This window comes from Anguilla rostrata, chromosome 7 (assembly GCF_018555375.3).
Source record: "Anguilla rostrata isolate EN2019 chromosome 7, ASM1855537v3, whole genome shotgun sequence".
Lineage (NCBI taxonomy): Eukaryota > Metazoa > Chordata > Actinopteri > Anguilliformes > Anguillidae > Anguilla > Anguilla rostrata.
Window position 1 is genome coordinate 56,613,296 of NC_057939.1, and position 16,560 is coordinate 56,629,855.

At 42.9% G+C, this 16,560-nt stretch overlaps 1 protein-coding gene across 5 annotated transcripts in view; it reads right to left on the minus strand.

Annotated features, from left to right (window-relative positions):
* Positions 1-16,560, minus strand: part of nr3c2 (nuclear receptor subfamily 3, group C, member 2) — an 80,937-nt gene that overhangs the window by 42,574 nt on the left and 21,803 nt on the right. For all 5 annotated transcript variants that reach the window (XR_010331486.1, XM_064345372.1, XM_064345371.1 and 2 more), the window contains exon 2: positions 14,560-16,269. Coding sequence is in view for 4 of the 5 variants with exons in the window: in XM_064345371.1 (XP_064201441.1) it covers positions 14,560-16,269 (1,710 nt within the window). In the remaining variant the exon portion in view is untranslated. The remainder of the gene's footprint in view (positions 1-14,559; positions 16,270-16,560) is intronic.

Consider the following 16,560-nt stretch of genomic DNA (forward strand, 5'->3'; position numbering starts at 1 on the left):
GTGTGTCTGTGTGTGAGTGGGTCTGTGTGTGTGTGTGTGTGTGTGAGAGTGTGTGAGTGGGTCTGTGTGTGAGTGTGTGTGAGTGTGTGAGTGGGTCTGTGTGTGTGTGTGTGTGAGAGAGTGGGTCTGTGTGTGTGTGTGTGTGTATGTATGTGAGAGTGGGTCTGTTTGTGTGTGTGAGAGTGGGTCTGTTTGTGTGTGTGTGAGAGTGGGTCTGTGTGTGAGTGTGTGTGAGTGGGTCTGTTTGTGTGTGACGTTTTTAGCTGAAATCCTTGAAATGGATTTTATATACTTTAAGGCCAAATGCTGGTCCATTAAACGATAATGCAAATTAATTCACTGTCTATTAATGAATCTTTCTGGTGATCTGAAATTTGATATTTAAACTGTATCTTAGAAAACAAAAATGGTGGCACTGTCAAACATTGCTGTTAACATGACACAGCTGTAAAATATGTTATAATCATCTGCTCATGAAAATTGACCTTAGTGAACGTGACTTGAGTGGCCTACAGGAATGGCCTTAGGCCTGTGGGTGCAGCTTTGTGGGCACACTGAATGAATAATCTACAGATTAATCATTTAATGACAACATTCCTTCAGACTCAGCATGATAAAATATGCATATGAGTGTGACCTCAGAACTCGCACTGCACTTTAACTTCATATTCATTGTTTCATTTCAATCCAATGTGCTGGAGTATAGAGCCAAAATAACAAAGCATGCGTAACTGTACAAATACTTATGGACTGCCCTGCAGTTTTCTTTCGTGTACTGTTAAAGTAGTTTAGGGTTTATACATATCACAGAAAAGCTGACTTTTGAAACAACTTAAATGTTTGAAGAGTCAAAAGCATTCATTCTCTTTTCAGCCTCAGGCATGAATTTGTTTGTAACAGTCTATTCATCCATCTGTAGGGCACTCAGTCTGGTTTTGTGGAGTCACACGGTGGGAAAAACCTGTTCCAAAGCCTGTTTCTCTTAGGCCAACAGGATTTAGAATCTTACACGGCAAGGGCAGGTGAGAGGGGGGGAGGTGACATGGTGGAGGCAGGTGAGACGGGGGGAGGTGACATGGTGGAGGCAGGTGAGACGGGGGGAGGTGACATGGTGGAGGCAGGTGAGACGGGGGGAGGTGACATGGTGGAGGCAGGTGAGACGGGGGGAGGTGACATGGTGGAGGCAGGTGAGACGGGGGGAGGTGACATGGTGGAGGCAGGTGAGACGGGGGGAGGTGACATGGTGGAGGCAGGTGAGACGGGGGGAGGTGACACGGCGAGGGCAAGTGAGACGGGGGGAGGGGGGGTGACAAGGTGGGGGAAAACTCCTTGGCTTCTTTGAGTACCCTCGTCAGACTTTGCTGGTCCCAACTCCTGCCCACCAATGCGACTGGAAAACCCATGCGCAACTGACTCAACTGACAGAATGTGTGGGCAGAAGGGGGGACTCTGGGTACCTCAGATCTCTAAAGCTGAGGCACTCTGGCTCAGTTCAGAAGAGCTTTAATTGCGAAATGTGCTTTGAGGTGAACAGCAATACTTGGAAAACGATTCCTAATTGGAAGCTCAAAGATGAGTTTCATTGAACGTCTCTGAACATGAACATGTCAAATGAGGCTGATTAATGGCCGTGGCCTGCGTCTGTACCGGAGTTCCGTGTGGAAGTGACACAAGGCTTACTTTCAATAAATTTACATTTAAAGTCTACTTGAGGAACATTTTCATAACATTATCCCACAAATAAATGCAAACATATCCAGAATGTTTCCCAGTGATCTTGACACGTTCCTCATTACCTGCGACGAAAAATCTTCACAGATTTTAACGTTTTTTATCATTCATTTTAAATGAATGATAAAAATCATCATATTAACTTTGTTCTCCAGCAGCAATATACCATGACATGATACTGTCTTTTAGAGAAACAGAGAAGACAGAACAGTACACTGAATACCAACAGGCTTAATTAGTGACTCTTCCTGGATATACTCTATATGCTAGTGTGTTTCACTAGCATATAGATTAAAAAGCACAACAAAACAAATCCTGCCTGTAATTCAACCACACTACGAGTGTACCACCACATTGATTAAATATATGGACGCAGATAATATTCATGCACAAACTACTTAAAATAAGTGAGATTCAATCCCATCCCACTCCCGACCCCCCCAGTCCCATCCCACTCCCGACCCCCCCAGTCCCATCCCACTCCCGACCCCCCCAGTCCCATCCCACTCCCGATCCCCCCAGTCCCATCCCCTCCGCGCCCCCCAGTCCCAACCAACTCCAAACGCCCCCAAGTCCCATCCCACTCCGACGCCCCCAGTCCCATCCCACTCCCGACGCCCCCAGTCCCATCCAACTCCCAACCCCCCCAGTCCCATCCAACTCCAGACGCCCCCCCCCCCCAGTCCCATCCCACTCCCGATCCCCCAGTCCCATCCCACTCCCGACGCCCCCCCCAGTCCCATCCAACTCCAAACGCCCCCCCCAAGTCCCATCCCACTCCCGACGCCCCCAGTTCCATCCCACTCCCGACGCCCCCAGTCCCATCCAACTCCCAACCCCCCAGTCCCATCCAACTCCAGACGCCCCCCCCCCAGTTCCATCCCACTCCCGACGTCCCCCCCAGTCCCAACCACTCCAAACGCCCCCCCCCCCCGTCCCATCCCACTCCGACGCCCCCCAGTCCCATCCAACTTTCGACTTTCCTCCCAGTCCTCTCCCACTCCCGACCTCCCCCCCAGTCCCATCCAACTCCAGACACCCCCCCCAGTCCCATCCAACTCCAGACGCCCCCCCCCAGTCCATTCCCACTCCCAACGCCCCCCCCCCAGTCCCATCCCACTCTCCTACTACGTGACCTGGCAGGCTATTCCACACATTGACTACTCCTCGTGAAAAATTCTTCCTAATGTCTCTACGGATTTACCTTTTACTAATTTTCATTTATGTCCCCTTGTTCTACTAACAGAGCTCAACCTGAAGAACATCAGTGTAAACCTGGCTTGGCTGATAAGGTTATGAGTCTGAAAGTGAGGCTAGTCTTGTTCAGGCACCATTCCTCATTAAGGCCACAGAATCTCACCCTTCTGAAAGCACAGGGAAATCCCTGCATGTGCAAGCACCAACAGAATTTCCCTGGTTCTTTACAGGAAGTGAGTCTAAATATAACCAATCAGCTGGCAGCAGGCAAGGGTTGTGTCAAGTGTTCCATGAGTAAGTGGACAGGGAGTACTCTGGATGATACATTTAATACTGCCACGGCAACCGCTTTAACTGCTCTTTAGGGTCACCTGACTCAAAGTCTGACTTATGGCTACAATCCAGGATGCATGTTTGAGGGTTTCAAGGGAAATAAGCAGATAAGTGAAGGGTATGAAAATGCATTTTGATTCATTTGACATTTGAATATTATACAGAAACACCAAACACTGCCTCCTCCTCTCTGCACTGTAGAAAACTCCAGTTCTCTGAAAATACTGATAACGTGAATAAATGCATCATCTCATCTTCAGACAGAAATATTATTCATGTCGTTAAATTATCTACAAAGGCCCATTAATTTCTCCTCAATAAATAATAATGAGAACAAAACTGTTTATTCTTAATTTCTGAAACATATTTGAATATTGATCCAAATAATCAATCAGTTCTCATCCCAAAAGGGCAGACGCTTCACATATTTAGATGACAAGACAACTTATCGCAGATGAGGTATCAGGGTTCAGTAAATTGAGCTCCTCTTCTGCCCATGTACGTGCAGGACAAACATCTATAACATCATTTATACTCATGCATGTGTGCATGCACTTGGCTGAAACTTCTTTCCAAGGTAAAAATGACAGGTAATGTTTGAATGATCACTGATATGGCATATGGCATATATGGCAACTGTCCATGCCCAATGTGTCATGCAAAATGGCTCAAACGTGCCCTACAGAAAAGAACTGCCCATTTAAATTTCCATATAAGTCTTTGGGGTGTTGAAACTAAGCATGAAACAGGTAGCCTAATAAAAATGATTCTCAAATCCAAACATGCATTACACGGCTATTAGCCTGACTGGGTGATGTCACTGCACCTGAAAGCCTGCCCAGCTCCTGCTCAGCCCTCATTAGGGCAATGGAACGCACAGCACATGTTTCCTTGTGTAAGAGAACAGGAATGAGGAGAACACATCAAGCATCCCGAAAGTTTAAATGTTCATAAAACAATTAAAATAGCATGTGTTCTGAAAACCTGGATATTTGCACATGACCAGGCTGTTTTCAATATTCAAAGCCACAAATAAAAATGACTGATATCGTTCACATATTCCCAGATTTCCACGCTAAATGATTGTCATACATTCATGTTATAATCATTAGCAATCTGAGGAGTTGACATATTCGTTAAAATTTTATTTTACATTCTATTTCTGGTGTAGTATTTTAAATGAATAAAACACTGGCCTTTGTTTCCATGGTGATATAGACACCATACAGTGAGCTCCATAATGTTTGGGACAAATATATTTATTTCTTCACATGGCCAGAAGGCAGAGCAGAGCTAAGATATTATATTAGGAGCACATTTAAAAATATTATATTAGGGGCATGTTCAAAGATATTATATTAGGGGCACATTTAAAAACATTATATTAGTGACACGTTTAAAGATATTATATTCTGGGCACTTGTAAAGATATTATATTAGGCACACTTTTATAAAGATACTATATTAGGGGCACTCTAAAGTACTTACTATGGTTTTACACCATGACTGTCTCATTTACACAGGCCCTTTGAGTGTTTGCTGCCCTGAGTGGTAGTGTGTGATCTCGGTCCAGATGTACCTATGCCTTAAGCATGGATGAGAAGCTTATTTGCATTGGGAAGATTTATGCAGTAACGAATATTACATAAATTCTCCTCAGATGCAAAATATTCTAAATCCACCAACTTCTGGCACATCAGCAGTTTCATACTTGCAAAAAAAGTGGATATTGTAAGATGGAAAGTTGACAAATGCATTAAATGAGGTCAACGCTGCAAAATCCTGTTAACTAGCAAATAACACGGGAGGGAAATGAACAAATAAATGCACAACAATACAAATTTAACGGTTCCAAAAAAGTTTATAGGACGGTTGATGAATGAAGCTTTCACATGTTGATCTATCAGTGGTAAAATCAAACTTCCCTTTTGGACTGTTAGTTAGAACAAAAAAATGTTGAACATGGAGGAAGATTTGTTTTAGAAACTACATTAATGTAGAACATGTGTGTTTGAATGAGAGAAAGAGAGAGAGAGAGAGACAGCGACACCAAAGACAGCGACAAAACCTATTGATTTATTATTTTAGTTTTTTGTTTGCTTTGGCAAAATGTACTATATGTATTTCATGCAAATAAAGTAGAGACAAAGACAGAGAGACAGACAGGGAACAGCAGACAAACGGACACACAGAGACAGAAACAGACAGACGGACACACAGAGACAGAAAGAGACAGAGAGACACAGACAGATAGAGAGAGAGGGACAGAGAGAGCGAGAGAGAGACTGTAGAGACAGACAGAGAGACACAGACAGATAGAGAGAGAGGGACAGAGAGAGCGAGAGAGAGACTGTAGAGACAGACAGAGAGACACAGACAGATAGAGAGAGAGGGACAGAGAGAGCGAGAGAGAGACTGTAGAGACAGACAGAGAGACACAGACAGATAGAGAGAGAGGGACAGAGAGAGCGAGAGAGAGACTGTAGAGACAGACAGAGAGACACAGACAGATAGAGAGAGAGGGACAGAGAGAGCGAGAGAGAGACTGTAGAGACAGACAGAGAGACACAGACAGATAGAGAGAGGGGACAGAGAGAGCGAGAGAGAGACTGTAGAGACAGACAGAGAGACACAGACAGATAGAGAGAGAGGGACAGAGAGAGCGAGAGAGAGACTGTAGAGACAGACAGAGAGACACACAGATAGGGAGAGGGGGACAGAGAGAGTGAGAGAGCAAGAGACTGTAGAGACAGACAGAGGGCAATAAACACTGGAGGGGGGCTAAAGAGGGCAATCAACACTGGAGGGGGGCTAAAGAGGGCAATAAACACTGGGGGGGGGGCTAAGAGGCATAACACTGGGGAAGAGGGCAATAAACACGGGGGGCTAAAGGGCATAACACGGGGGGCTAAAGAGGGCAATAAACGGGGGGAGTACTGGGGGGTAGGGGCATGGGGGCTAAATAGGGCAATAAACACTGGGGGGGGGGCTAAAGAGGGCAAAACACTGGGGGGGGGGTTTATTGCCCTCTTTAGCCCCCCTCCAGTGTTAAAGTTGGCTATTTGAAGGGTTGCCAGGAACAGCAAGGCGTCTCGTGTAGTTCTGTGGCAGAGGGCCCAGTGTACAGTAATGAGCTTAGAGGCTCAGCCTGTGGCAGAGGGCCCAGTGTACAGTAATGTGTTTAGAGGTTTGGTCTGTGGCAGAGGGCCCAGTGTACAGTAATGTGCTTAGAGGTTTGGTCTGTGGCAGAGGGCCCAGTGTACAGTAATGTGTTTAGAGGTTTGGTCTGTGGCAGAGGGCCCAGTGTACAGTAATGTGTTTAGAGCTCAGCTGTGGCAGAGGGCCCAGTGTACAGTAATGTGTTTAGAGGTTTGGTCTGTGGCAGAGGGCCCAGTGTACAGTAATGTGCTTAGAGGTTTGGTCTGTGGCAGAGGGCCCAGTGTACAGTAATGTGTTTAGAGGCTCGGTCTGAGGCAGAGGGCCCAGTGTACAGTAATGTGTTTGGAGGCTCAGCCTGTGGCAGAGGGCCCAGTGTACAGTAATGTGCTTAGAGGTTTGGTCTGTGGCAGAGGGCCCAGTGTACAGTAATGTGTTTAGAGGCTCAGCCTGTGGCAGAGGGCCCAGTGTACAGTAATGTGTTTAGAGGTTTGGTCTGTGGCAGAGGGCCCAGTGTACAGTAATGTGTTTAGAGGCTCGGTCTGAGGCAGAGGGCCCAGTGTACAGTAATGGGCTTAGAGGCTCAGCCTGTGGCAGAGGGCCCAGTGTACAGTAATGGGCTTAGAGGCTCAGCCTGTGGCAGAGGGCCCAGTGTACAGTAATGAGCTTAGAGGCTCAGCCTGTGGCAGAGGGCCCAGTGTACAGTAATGGGCTTAGAGGTTTGGTCTGTGGAAAGACAGGGGCTTTAGTGTCAGGGGGTATAGCCAGAGGACTATGCAGTCACAGCTGAGAGTGATCCAGAAAGCTGCCACTGCATTCTCAACTACTTCCTTCATCTCCCCCGGTCTGATATAATGATTTAAAACAGCCTGGACTGCTTGCGCAGTTAAATCTGTCTGTGGCCTCTGCTCTCCCGTTTTGCTTTTGCCTTGACCCCCTCTCACTGTCGCCAAGCAGCCAGCAACACTGCCAATTAATTCCAGGAGCTCTGGACTACATCAGCGGCATCTCCAGGTCACATGGGCAACAAGCAGCCTCCTGCAGACTAGTGATGTAGCATAGCATAACACCCACACAACTACTCCCAAACATGTAGCATAGCATAACACCCACACAACTACTCCCAAACATGTAGCATAGCATAACACCCACACAACTACTCCCAAACATGTAGCATAGCATAACACCCACACAACTACTCCCAAACACGTAGCATAGCATAACACCCACACAACTACTCTCAAACACGTAGCATAGCATAACACCCACACAACTACTCCCAAACACGTAGCATAGCATAACACCCACACAACTACTCCCAAACATTTTTTTAACTGATTATCAGTCTTGTCAAGTCAATGTCTGACATGCAAATCAGACAACACTCCTACTGGTAAAAACACCAAATACCATGTATTACATGTGCATGCATGTGTATGCTTGCGTGTGTGTGCGTGTGTGAGTATACGTGAGTGTGCTTGAGAGTGTGTGAAAGCACATGCGCGTGCGTGTGTGTATGTGCATGCGTCTAACCAAGCAATTGCCACCAGATTAATTTTTTGGAAACAAAATGCATTATAGAATTGTGTCCCCCCCCCCCCCCCAAATCAATTTCAAGCCCCAATTACATGCACATTTTAGGTGTACCCTAGTGCTCCTAGGGTGCTATTTCTACCATACAAAATCCAATTTCTTCCACTTTCAAGGAATACCTGTTTCCAGTACTCTTAAGATAACATATCCTTGCAAACAACTGAAAAACAACAGCACCCTAGCTACTACGCTAATCTGTGGAATATCCCAACCGTTTAAACTGTTCAAATGCTCCAGCTTTGCAGCCTGTGTCAATGCAACAGGGGGGTCTCCATTTGCTGTTTACAACTGCAACTGAAGACCGAACAAAGCAGAGATTCACAAAAATGACTATACAGAGATCCTCTGTGCACGTTCTGGGTCATATTCAATGGCAACTGTACTATATAAAGGATTTATTAGGTAGCATCGTATGCATAGGTTACGTAAAGTGACCCCACAGTGGGTTTGTAGTTCACTAGTTTTCTTTGCATTTAATTGAGCAGGCTGAGTATGACCTACTTTCTGCTTGCCATTCAAGCAGAACAATTAACAGTTTTTGAAGTGTTTTTTGTTAATGGAAGCCATTTCTGCATATATCATTGAACCCCATCCACCCTGGAAATATAGGCCAACCTGTTTCACAATGAGCAGTTTAGCATGAATGCTTGCACAAACACAAACGAAACCCAAACTAGCTGGGTGGTTTTTTTTTTTCCTGTTGTTGTTTGCTATCAGTTCAATCATGAACATATGACTGGAAACGGTACAGTGGACTTCCATAAGCACAAACATACAATATCCTGAAACAATAGTTTTATTTTCAAATATTAAGAATTCAGATGTCTCTCGAAAACTGACCATGGATATACATAACAATACATTCCCAATTTGATTCAGCATGGAAATACCTTATACATTTTCATTTAAATTGTAATTGATTGTTACGTCATCAAATTTCTTTCCAAAGACCTGGTTTTTTCAATAGAGTATCAGTTGTGTAAACCAGATTTTAGGCACATTGCCAAGGGAAGACATCCATCCATCCATTATCTATACCCACTTATCCATCCATCCATCCATTGTCTATACCCGCTTATCCATCCATCCATTGTCTATACCCGCTTATCCATCCATCCATTGTCTATACCCGCTTATCCACCCATCCATTATCTATACCCACGTATCATCCATCCATTATCTATACCTGCTTATCCATCCATTATCTATACCCGCTTATCCATCCATCCATTGTCTATACCTGTTTATCGATCCATCCATTATCTATACCCGCTTATCCATCCATCCATTGTCTATACCCGCTTGTCCATCCATCCATTATCTATACCTGTTTATCCATCCATCCATTGTATATACCTGCTTATCATCCATCCATTATCCATACCCACTTATCCATCCATCCATTATTTATACCCACTTATCCATCCATCCATTACCTATACCCACTTATCCATCCATCCATTATCTATACCCGCTTATCCATCCATCCATCCATTATCTATACCCGCTTATCCGGAAGACAATTATCAAACATTACCGAGGGGAGACCAAAGAAGGATGCAAAAGAGATTTAAACAGCAAAAAGCTTCCCTGTGACCTGCGTATGCAACAATTCTGCAGGATTTATTTACCATTAGGTAAACAGACATTACCATTATATGAAGAGACTGCAAGAGGCAGATGGAGAAATAATATGGAGTAAGCATTTATGGAAAATGCAGCTTAAAGGGGAATTACATTTTATAACACTTCTGCTTCTCATGACTGATATTGTCCTTCTAATGAATGTATCGCCCTTCATTTTTTGATTAGTTATTTCATTTTAAATGTCTAATGTTAGAAACAAAGATCTATTTTTTTTTAGTGCAAGTCCACATAGTAGTACAGTTTCTGGTTTTTTCTTCTTCAATTTCGTTTCGCAGCAAAAACGAGAAGCGAAGCAAAACATTCCGTTAACTTAGCGTTGAAATCGAACAAACTAACGTCTGCTAGCTTTTGTTTGATGCAATATCAGTGTAATAATGAGGTGCATTGTACCCGGTTATTATAATGCCCCCGTTAAACTTGCCTTGAAAGCACATTTTCATAGTTTTCCATACGATGCAACTTTGCGCCAGACACGGCTGAATGTAATCAGACAGTAGCCATCGGAAGTGGCTACTTTGAAGGCACCGACTACCAAGGCGACTGTCTGAAGCTGTACCCACCATTTTCCCATCGTTGGTCGAACCACTCGAGGTAGGTACTGTGCAGGCTGGCTAACACTATTGCGTCCGTCTGTGATACATAGGATGTCTATCACCAGTTGCCATTTGTCCTGGGAATAGCCTGTGGTTCCTCAATCTCGGCCCGCTCCTGACTCGCACTCACATGATCAGCCTGCAAATTAGCCAGCTATTCTTTTGTGTAATCCGGCTCGAATTGATAGGGCACAACAATCCCATGATTAAAAAGAAAAATCTCCTTCGTCCTCAGACATTTTCAGTTTCGCTAGCTAGTAGTCATACAACACTATTTCTACGACCAACCATAATGTTATTGTCTGCAGGTGCGCCCACATCAGAAGTCGCGCAATGATACGCATACTCGAGTTTGACACTAAACTGCCTGGGTCTACTTCCTGCATTTGTAAAAGAAAACAACAAAACAGTGTAAAATATTAACATAATGAAATAAGTAATCAAAAAATGAAGGGCGACACATTCATTAGAAGGACAATATCAGTCATGAGAAGCAGAAGTGTTATAAAGTGCAATTCCCCTTTAAACAACTCTATTCATACCTGCAGCAGTAACTCCAGCTGATTTATTTACTGCATTGTGACTCAGTATGACTTTATTATCTAATAAACAATCAGGCACTTAAATTGGTTCTCAAATGTATTCTAACCACACATTTTGCAAGATGTAATATGTAGTTACATCAGTAGGACTTCCTTATTTATCAATAAAAATTAATTGTAACTGTCCAGGAAACTTTACCTTTTAGCAACAGTAGAGAATCTAGCATGTCTGAGCACATTTATTGCTTCAGCTACACCTTATTCCACAATTAATCAAAATACAAACTCTGCTGCTAAACTGATCTGGGTGCTACAAAGCAAAAATATACAAAATGAATGCAAATTCAGAATGAATAAAATATGTCAGTACACAATGCACCAGGACGATATTGTTTTACTCTTTATCGGTCTTTATTGACTTCACTTTGGATAAGTGTGGAAGAATTGAATGCCATCTAATAAATAGTTTATATACTACAGTTGCCATTGAATAATTAGTCATGTGTCTGTGCTGACTGCCAAATTATGGCTGAATTCAGAGTGACTACAGTGACCCCTGCAGGATAACTGCTGAATGTCAGCCAGATAGCCCATATGATCATGTGCTCAGCCATTTCTCGGAGCCCTATACAGTATGCACACAGAGCCACCATATGAGTCAACCACAGAGTTTTAAATAAATAAAAAATTGAAAAGAATTGAAGCATCACTGTAGAGCACTAAAGTCCTGGACATCCACAGTGTGTTTGTGTTTCAATCAGCAGCCAATTAAAGCCTTAAAAACAAGGCGCGTTCACTCTTTAGCCAATTGGTGATAGATTAATCACCGTAAATCTCCTGATGTGTCAGGGCCCAGATAAAGATTTATTTCACAAACTGCAGAGGGAAATTAATTAATAAATACTTTTTCATAGTCATTATGCTTTGTCAAAGCTGAGCAGAAACAAGTATGTCTGCATATTCTGCCTTTTGTAGGAGATTCTGTTGATTATCACTCTTTTGATATTATTAGAAATGAACTACTGTGTGCGTTTCAGTTATTGTAATTCCATTAATACCAAAATAAACTAGCCAATTGATTTATTAATATTTTATTTGGTGACATTAATGAGTTCCAATACTTGTAAAAAAAAAGGAAGTTAATTGTTATTTTTTACAGGCCAATGAAACTTTTTAAAAATAGTTTTAAAAAGTACAAAATGATTTACCAGCTAACTTGTGTTCACTGATTTTAGAAAGAAAAGGATCGTATCTGCGGTCAGTAGCACACCAGATCATATCTGCCGTCAGTAGCACACCAGGATCATATCTGCGGTCAGTAGTACACCAGGGAGCACAGTCTCACTCAGCTGCCCGAGAAGCTCAGGACACAGCTGACTGCTTTGGAAAGTGTTGTCAAGGCAACCGACTCTTCTTTCTAATTGTATTCGAACCTATCTAACTGGAACCAAAGGAATCAGAAGTCTAAGACTGTTGCCAAAGCATGTTCACTTGATATGAGGAAAGTAGAGCAATGACTCAAATGCATGAATATAAATATTAATATCTGCTTTAAAATCTTCATTTTTAAAAAACTTTGATTAATAAATGTCTCATTGTAGGCGCAAAACAATGAGGAACATCCTCTGGAAAAACTCTTCCCTCCAGCATTCAACGTTTCTACACACATCAATGGGCAAGAAATGGTGGCAGTCAGCACACAAGTTTTTCCAAGATATAGGCCCTACAAGTAGGTAAATAACTACTATAATGTTCTTTAATCAAGTGTTTAATTGATCTCATTTTATTCATTTACTGGACAAAAAAAGAAAAACAACCTAATTAAATTAAAATTTGGAAAAGGTCCAGAACTTGTTAAAAGATATAAAATGCATTCAAATTTTGTGGAGTGCGAGAAATTATGCAGGTGATATTTCAGAAACAATGCAGATACCTACTTGGTATCGTATCTTTACTTCAGATACCATCAGTGACTCTACAGCAGAAAAAGTTCTCAAGAACCCATAAAAAGTGTCAAATAGTTTCTCCCGACAGTCTCCTCCCTTTGAAAGCTATTATTGGCTACGACCGGTGCTTTTGCACTCGGTGTGAATAATGAATCTAATTCCCTGATGAGCCATTGTTAACTAACAGCATCACCCCCTTTAAAGCCATACCTCAAGCAGAGACATACAGCACAGAGGGACTTCTCATTTTTATTTTGTTTCAGTGGTTTCTAAAATGTTGGATAAATATTTCCATTGACAATGAAAATCAATTAACAAGAATGAAGGCCCACCCCAGACTTACACAGACACTGTACACTCAAGGCTGCAGCTCCAAGCAACCAGACTCACACAGACACTGTACACTCGAGGCTGCAGCTCCAAGCAACCAGACTCACACAGACACTGTACACTCAAGGCTGCAGCTCCAAGCAACCAGACTTACACAGACACTGTACACTCGAGGCTGCAGCTCCAAGCAATATGAGCCAGTGTGGTCGCAACTTTGCAGCAGTTCTTTTTAAATTCCAATACAAGTCTATTTAATTATTTATCTATATACTTATCTAACAACAAATATTTAAACTCTGGCATTTATTTAATAACCATAGGTATTAAACACAGTTGTTTCATTGTTATTGATTGAACAAAATGTACTCCTACAATCTTAAATGTAATCCAATGAGAATAAACATGTAAAAGTATTTGCGTAAAACCAAAAGATAAGGCCTAACTACTTTTTACGATAAAGCAGATTGGCTAAAATTGGTAAAATTGATTTGGATTTTAAACGACAGCATTATCATCTAAGTATGCCAAAGCCCTATAGATAGGCACATTGAACTGCCAAATAGTCCTCAGAGCTAATCTCTTATCCTTAACCCTAATTCAAGCTAATCTTATGTTGTGAAAACAAAATAACATGGCTCCTTCAGACTGCTCATCAGCTATAGAAGATTTTTTTGTTTTTGCAAATAGACAGACTACATGACAACAAAATGCTTCTCAAACATAAGATACAGGTTTTAGCTCCAGAAACATATGTATGCATGCAACACACACACACACACATTTAATGCTCAAGTAATAAACCAGCTATGCTTTATACTACATGTTCCTTTTATGCATGTTAAACCTTATCACAAGACAAATTTCATAACTGATAGTAACCTCTGATACGGATATTATAGGGTAAAATATAGCCAGTCCTCTTGTTCACAAATATGAATATGCCAATGACTTACAAATCATTTTGAGGCTAATACATTTTGAATGCATTTTAGATTCCCATTTCAATTTGCCTGGTCACATTCAAATATTGAGTTTTGAAAATATTGGAATTTCTGTGGCAATACTTTTCCAGACAGAAGTAATTATTAGTAAACATAATTATTCATTTATGAGTAATTATATGCAGAAAAGAAAACAATACACCTGTCTGAAAGCTGCATGGGAACCTATACACTATAGCACCATGTCTCAGGTCGAGGGTGATTATTGCTGTCCTTGGCACTACTTCAAAATTGCTGATTTAACAATGCCATTTTTTTGTGAGACCTCTTCCAAAAGAACAGCTCAATAAAGCTTCCTTGGTGAATGCAGTCCCTTGATAAAGGACAACCTTTGCCTTAGCTGTCCGGTTACAGTGCAGCACTCAGGCCGAGTGTTTGCTTTACAGTGCTGTTGTGGTCACATGCTGCTTTACTGTAAGAGGGACCAGAGGGCACTAACACGCACACGCACACACGTACACACACACACACACAATGCGCTTTTTCTTACCTTGCCATGCTGTCCACCATGCACCTGTGACCTGGATATCCTTCCCCTTGGGGTGGCAAGCCAGGGTGCGGCTTCCACGTTTTCATCAATGCAGCGACGGGAGAAATTAGATTCAGCAAGGGGTTTGTATCATGCTGGGAAAAAGACATTGTTCCTTGTGCTCCAATCTGGTAATGAAATGAATGCCCACCTGAATTAACCCCAACAATGGCCGCTGTCGGCATGTCACCATTCTCTTGGTAATAGCTGCCATCTTTAGACTCCTGCTTAATCCCCTTAAGCAAGACATTGTTAGAAAAAGCTTCAGGTTGGTAGTGGCCATTAAGTAAAGAGACTGGTGGCCCTAAAATCCCAGAGAGGCTATGTTCATCTACGTTATCCCTCAAGGACAGGTAAGTGGTCTCCGCTGCAGAAAACAGATTTAAAGAGTGCAGCTCTCCATTGTATTGGGGATTCAGACACGTCACTTCATTGTTTGGTTCACTTTTAATTTGCATGGTGAAGGGTGAGCTGGGCATGTCACTCCTGTCACCACTCACACACGTGCTCCTCATGCAGTCTGGCTCTGGTTTTATATACTTCACCATTCCCATCTTGTCCAGGCCAATGCTGTACAGCTCAGTGTCCACCTTCTCCAGCTTTGGAAACTCAAACCCACTGTAGTCTTGGTCTGTCTTAATTGGGCTGCGAGTCTCATTCAGTTCAAGGCCCAGTCCACTTGCAGGGCTAGACATAGGGAAGCCTGTCGAATTAGGAGGACTAGACAAAGGCATAGAACTGACATTTTCTGGACTAGAAATTGATTCCCGCATACTGTTGTTGTTACTGCTGCTGCCAGTGGGGCTGGACACTGATGACCTCACAGTGGGGTTGCAGGAGGGTGGGGACCTCACACTCCCCATTCTGTGGGGACTGGAGATGGGCGATTTCATCACATTAAGAGGGCTTGCAAGGGGGGAACCCACCGTACTCGTGTTGTTGGGGCTGCAAGTGGTGGAGATCCTGAGGTGGGGGGCGTGGGCAAGGCCCGGCAGGGCAGGAAACTGGCTGACGGGGCTGCCAGCTGGGGGGAAGGCTTTCCCAAATTTAGTAGGGCTGGAGATGGAATCATTGGAGTTTTGTGGACTATGGTCAAGGCCTGGGGCTAGACAGTCCTCTGCCTCTGGCAGGACACCAGAGCCACACTCCATTTTAGCGATATCAGACAGGTGGGACATCCCAGGGTAAGGAGCTGAAACTAACAACCTCACAGGTTTGGGCTTTGGACAGCCTGGTGAGGGGGACAGGTTCCTGCCCGGCTGCTGCCCACTGCCGCCTGCGCCCTGTGGGCCCAAGGCATAGCCCGCCTCTCGCGCTGCGTTCATGTACAAGCCCATCGACTCAGCCACAGTCTTGGAGAGCTCTTTGGAGTCCATTTCTAACTTAACACCATTGGCAGCATTGCTCAAAATAGGAAAAACGAACTGCTGTTGATTCTGGCTCTGGGAGACTGGGGCCTGATCCATGTTTTCCTTAATGCCTGCAATGGCGTTCGGAGAACAAGTGATATTTACAATGTCCATGAGGCCATCACTGTTGGTCTTATTCTCCTGTTCCATGCCACAGATGTACCCCACTGTGTTCGACATTTGATTCCTTCTCCTTTCCATATCCATTCCTTCTGGGTAACCTTGGTATCTTTTGGTCTCCGTGGTTGAATCATTGATACATCTGTTCAATTGAATAAAAAAAACATTAATTCACAATTTAATTTTAAACTTTACATATATTCATATATAGGCAGTATACATAATAATAATAAAAAATAATTATATATTAATGCCTGTCTATAGATTTGTGTGATTGTATGTATGGTGAGGATCAGCACAACAGTAAATCAAATAATAATAGTTCAATTAACAATATGAATAAAACATCCAATATCCATATCCAATTCAATAACATATTTAATAATTTATTACAAGTAAACATATAAATATTTAAAAATTTCTTCTGAATTTA